General features: G+C 39.8%; 1 protein-coding gene across 1 annotated transcript in view; it reads left to right on the plus strand.

Annotated features, from left to right (window-relative positions):
- The window catches only part of MTMR7 (myotubularin related protein 7), a 59,983-nt gene extending 55,123 nt beyond the window's left edge, over positions 1-4,860 (plus strand). The window contains exons 11-13 of the mRNA XM_065404955.1: positions 4-144; positions 3,772-3,898; positions 4,501-4,860. Coding sequence (XP_065261027.1) covers positions 4-144; positions 3,772-3,898; positions 4,501-4,860 — 628 coding nt within the window. The remainder of the gene's footprint in view (positions 1-3; positions 145-3,771; positions 3,899-4,500) is intronic.
- Positions 4,861-6,000: the final 1,140 nt, after the last annotated feature.

Here is a 6,000-nt window from a genome sequence, read left to right on the forward strand (position 1 = left end):
CAGAATTCAAGAACGAACATATTCGCTTTGGGATCACTTGTGGAAGAATCGTGCAGATTACATTAATCCTCTGTATAGAGAAGACCACAGTCAGACCCAGGGGACACTGCGCCCACAGACAGCTCCCTGCAATTTCTTGTACAAGTAGGTGACTTCACTTATTGTTGCCATTGCACAGTGCAGGTTACTAGTGGGGTGTATTAGAACAAAACTTCTCATCTCAGAACTTAATCTTATACTGTATATTTTATTCTAGTACATTGATAGATACAGTGGTAAACTCCCTGCCTGCCAATACTCAGACAGGGCCTCTACACTATGTCACAGCATTGGATTAGCTACAAAAGAAGCTTGTGACTAAGACTGCATTGATAGTTGTGTGTACTTATTACATGCATAGGCATTTGTTCCACTGTGAGTACTAGATTTCTGCCATATCAGATTTTGTGATGAATCTTTGATTCCCTGGGTCAATCAGCATCACAGGTGAAACAAGTGGTTTCAGAAAGATCATAGGATCTCACTCACATTTGTTAAAACAAGTACTTAGTAAATAAGCAAATAAAATACTCTGTCCAATGTTGCTGCTAAATTCTAGGTAACACTGGGAGGGTAACTTAGGCCCCACATATTTTTTAGGTATTTACAAGTTTCTGTAGAGGCTAATATCATCCAAAATGTTACTATTGTTTTTTCAAATAACAATCTATTTTGCTGCTAATACAAGAAAAGTGAAAGTGATTAAAAATTATTATAAGTACAATTGAATAGTTATTTTCATATTCCAAGCTAAAGGATATGTTAAAATGTAAACAAACAACCTAAATGATTAAAAATGAATTAATGTTAATATTCTTTCATTTTTAACACTCTAGGTCACATTTGTAACCCAGGTTTAAAAAAACAGTTTAACTAAAAACTCTAATTGTAATCTGACAGTGTCCCTTTAGGTACAACGATATTTGCAAAAGAGATTTCCAAAATATGGGCCTGATACTGCAGACACTTACTCATGTAAGTAATCCCATTGATTTTAATCAGACTACTTTGAGTAAGGGTTTGCAGGATTGGGCTTTTTGTGTTAATGAATATAGGGTTGGGGGGGACATTACTAAATTAACATAGATGGTTTGGCAAAGAAAAAATAAACCACTTAATACTAGGTAAAAATCTCCTAGAACTAGGGTGACCAGATGTCCTAATTTTATAGGGACAGTCCCGATTTTGGGGGCCTTTTCTTATATAGGCACCTACTACCCTCCACCCCTGTCCCAATTTTTCACACTTGCCCTCTGGTCACCCTACCTAGAACAGCTCTGCCAGCCCTTTGGCTAGACAGATGGATTCTTAATTCAAGTCTGTTACTTAATCTGTCTGCTGAGCTACTTACGTAGATAGTCAGGTGCTGGCCACATGTTACCAGAGAATTAGAAAATAGGGGAGGAGTGATATTACACAATTATCCAAACATACTTATGGCATACACCCTCCTCTGATCTGACTTTTCAGTTGCAGGCTAACAGGAACAGTTATTTAACTGAGAACTATGTCAACAATTCACACAAGAGCACGCAGATGGGTGCATGCCTAAGGAGCAAATACACAGAAACCGGCTTGTAAAACCCCAGGCTGCTTCCACTTTCCTAAGGGCTTCTTTTTTTAGCCTGGGTTATTATTTTACAGGTCTCTTACTTTAAATTAATTGTAGTGCAGTCTACAATAGCTTGGTATCACTAACCCACAAAGATTTCATAGAATCAGTTGTTAAGGTCTCCTTTCAGGAATGCACTTTAGCATGTACTTAAATCCATCCATATTCTGCATGTTCTAAGCCCTGCCTCTCAAAGGGAGTTAGATAAATCTGGGTTGGAGGAAAATGCCTACTTCCTTTTGGGATTCACAGCCATAAACACACACCTGGAGATGACACCTAAGCCAGTTTTTGGAAAATGCTAAACGAGGAGTCCCCCTTATAACGTTTAGTCCAGTAGCTAGGGTACTCACCCTGGATGTGGGAGACCTCAGTTCAATTCTACCCTCTGCATGATGTGGAGAAGGGATTTGAAGCTGGGTTTCCCCCCTTCCCACAAGAGTGCCCTAATCGCTAAGCTATGGGGTTATCTGGTCGGGTCTCTTGCAATCTCTCCTATTGGAGCTGTTCCACTGTGTATAAATAATTAATACAGGGAAGGGAAGAGACTCAAGTTCAGATCAGGCCTCCACATCGAGGGGGGAGGGGGTTGAACCCAGGTGTCCCACATCCTAGGTGAATGTGCTAACCACTGGGCTAAAAGTTATAAAAGGGGTGGGGGAGTGGGTGCAGGCACCATCCCTGCCATGTCTTCCTCTGTGCATTTTGTGTGGGTTTAGGGGTTAGAGAACACTTACTGGGTAGGACCCCCAGTGGGGTTTAGGAATGAGCTAGGCGCCTGGTGCCCAGACTGAGATAACTATGCATACGTTCACTGTCAGAAACTGAGATACCTAGGGGACTATAACAGTGGAAATTTAGATGCCTGTAGGGTTAGGCAGCAGCTGTGTGGGGGTTTTGAGGATCTCAGTGATGCCTAAATATTGGATTTAGGCACCTAAAGTGGCTGTTAGGCATCCAAGTGCTTTTGTGGATCTAGCCCTAAATGCTTTCCTGAATCAATCTGGGACCTAATCCTGAAAGTTGTAGAGTATCTGAGCAGAACCAGCAGATTTCATTAGTTTCATTGAGAGTTATGGCACTCAGCACCTCTCCGGATCAAACCTATGATTGTACAGTGACAACCTGAGAAGAAATCATCATAATAAAATACTGTTTTACCCATGTGATGCAGCAGGTGGAAACAGGCCCCATGAATCTGTCGGGTATTTCATAGACTGCCTTGTGAACACATATTGAGACATCTCTGTGCCAATATGTGTTATTTTGTCTTTTAACATTAGGGTCAAATGTAGAGCAAATGTAAATGGGTACAACTCCGTTGATTTCAGTGGAGTCATGCTTAGCTACACCAAGTACCCAAAAAGTACTTTTCAGCCAGGCCAACAAAACACAAACTCATCCTTGAGATATTTTTTGGCTCTTGTTGTTAAACATTTTTGTTAAATGTGAATTTTTAAGTAACATTTCACACCATAACTTTTAGATGACGCTTCTGATTTTTACCCAACTTTCCAGAAAAAAACTACGCTCAGATGAGCTGTGGCATACAAAACTTCAGGAGGACCAGTTGTTCTTGAGGAAAACTGGAGAGGGGCTAAAATTGGACTTATAATGGAAAGCTGGCTTCAACCTTAATTTTGATGCAGCTACTACTGCGCTATAGTATTTTTAAATAGAGGGTATAGAACAAATAAAAAATACAACTTAAGTTATTGTTCTTCTTAGCAAAGGTGTGTATTTATTTTGACAGAACATGCATTTTTGTTGACAGTAAATACATTTAATAAGTTTAAAAGTTTTTTTTTAAAAAGAATTACTATCACTCAGAACTCCAGACAGATTAGATCAAAGCTGTGGTCTAAATCAAATGTAGCCTGATGTTTCTTAAAGTTGTATATAATTGATTTATGCCAGTATTAGTCTATAGATTTACATTCTTATGCTTCTTTTTCATTGTCAGTCATACATGATCAAAAGTAGTAAAACATGATCTTGTGGTAGTAAATCTGTTTTTCAATTAACATCATGCAGTGAAGTGCTTACGTATGTTTAAGACCGTGTACTCCTGCATACCGCCTGCATTTAACACTTCTGAGAGTCCCTGCTATCAATTCCAGGTTCTGGAGTGGTATGTATACCCGCTTTGAAAAGGGGATGCATCCCCGGCAGTCAGTTACCGATTACCTGATGGCAGTGAAAGAAGAAACTCAGCAGTTAGAGGAAGAGCTGGAAGTCTTAGAACAGGTAAAGACACTTGATCTGATTTCCCAGACTTCATATTCTCTAAATAAGGCTAGTTATTGGGGAAGTCTTTGATGAATTTCAGCTAAATAGGTAGTTTTTGTTCACCTTTCTACAGGACATGTGCAATGGAGGTCAGGCATATATAATACCAAGATGGCAAGAATAATCCATAAATGTATACTATTACTTAAAAAGTGGTGGCACCTACCATCTGCTGTGTGCTTTTCAAACACAGAGGGAGTTTCTGGGACTGAACTCAATGGGAATTTTTTGCCTTTGACATCTGTAGAAGCCAGGAATGGGTTCTTTTGGGGGGTAGGGTGAAATTTTGCCCTAGTACCTGCACAAAACACACACACTCCCACAGAAGTTAATTTTTTTGGTCCCATATGGCATAAAGGCTGACATGATTAAAGGTCTGTGTAACCCCACTGCAGTTGAGGGAAGAATTCTGATTGTCAAATAAATAGTTGCAAAGGGTGTAAGTCAGATTTTGACCTTAAGTATTTACATTGTGCCCATCACCAAGGTACGCAAGAGCAGAATTGGGTCCGAAACTCGTGCGTGTGTGTAATATATAAACTATATTGTTTCTCTTTCAGAGATTGGCAGATCTCAAAAAAGTGCAGTTAAACAATAGAAAAGAAAACTCTAAGCAACAAGACCACAACACACACTTAGGGCTTTCTACCTCTAACAACAGCATAGCTAACACACCCCAGGATTACATTAATAATGTGAAATCATTCCCATCCCGGAGCCCTTCACAAGGAGACGAAGAAGACTCAGCCCTGATTCTGACCCAGGACAACCTGAAAAGCTCTGATCCTGACCTCTCAGCCAACAGTGATCAGGAGTCAGGTGTGGAAGATTTGAGCTGCAGGTCCCCAAGCGGTGGTTGTTGCCTGCCTAGTGAAGACAGTGGCAAAGATTCAGATGAAGCTGTGTTTCTCACTGTCTGAAATGACATCTGTTCATCAGATGAAGAACAGGCACTGTCCTTGAACATTTAAAAAAATTCCAAAGAAAAGGAGCTGTGCAATTGTGTATGTAAAGGTCCAGGCAGAACAACCACTTATTAGCTGTAATAGGACACAATGTTAATGAAAGGTAATCTCTGCTATTATGAACATTTATTTAAGCCCCTTGGGGTTGATTCTTTTAACCTTATCAGAGCCATAAAGAATTATTCATTTATTTTTGCTTTCCAAATGTTATTTTTATATTTCCGTAATTATGCCTACTGTACATAACTGTTTTTGTTGAGTATTTTTGCCTTGAAGGTAGTTGTGTACATTGTGGAAATATTGGGTTTGTTTCTTAAAATTTTCAAATTTAACAATTTTGTGAAAAAATTTCTATTAAAATCCTTTCAAAAAAGATATACTGGCATTAGAAAAGGTTCAGAGAAGGGCAACTAAAATGATTAGGGGTTTGGAACGGGTTCCATATGAGGAGAGATTAAAGAGGCTAGGACTTTTCAGCTTGGAAAAGAGGAGACTAAGGGCCGATATGCTAGAGGTATATAAAATCATGAGTGATGTGGAGAAAGTGAATAAGGAAAAGTTATTTACTTGTTCCATAATATAAGAACTAGGGGCCACCAAATGAAATTAATGGGCAGCAGGTTTAAAACAAATAAAAGGAAGTTCTGCTTCACACAGTGCACAGTCAACCTGTGGAACTCCTTGCCTGAGGAGGTTGTGAAGGTTAGGACTATAACAGGGTTTAAAATAAATTCATGGAGGTTAAGTCCATTAATGGCTATTAGCCAGGATGGCTAAGGAATGGTGTCCCTAGCCTCTGTTTGTTAGAGGATGGTGATGGATGGCAGGAGGGAGATCACTTGATCATTGCCTGTTAGGTTCACTCCCTTTGGGGCACCTGGCGTTGGCCACTGTCAGTGGACAGGATACTGGGCTGGATGGACCTTTGATCTGAGCCAGTACGGCCATTCTTATGTTCTTTCAGCAAAGTAAAAGTAGAAATGACAGAAGCAAATGAACAGGATTACTTGGGTGTGTAAATGGGACCCCGACCCTCCAGTTGGATCTGTGTGGGTGGGTCTTTGAGTAAAACAGGAAGAATATAAAAATAAACGC

Source organism: Emys orbicularis, chromosome 5, assembly GCF_028017835.1.
Source record: "Emys orbicularis isolate rEmyOrb1 chromosome 5, rEmyOrb1.hap1, whole genome shotgun sequence".
Classification (NCBI taxonomy): Eukaryota; Metazoa; Chordata; order Testudines; family Emydidae; genus Emys; species Emys orbicularis.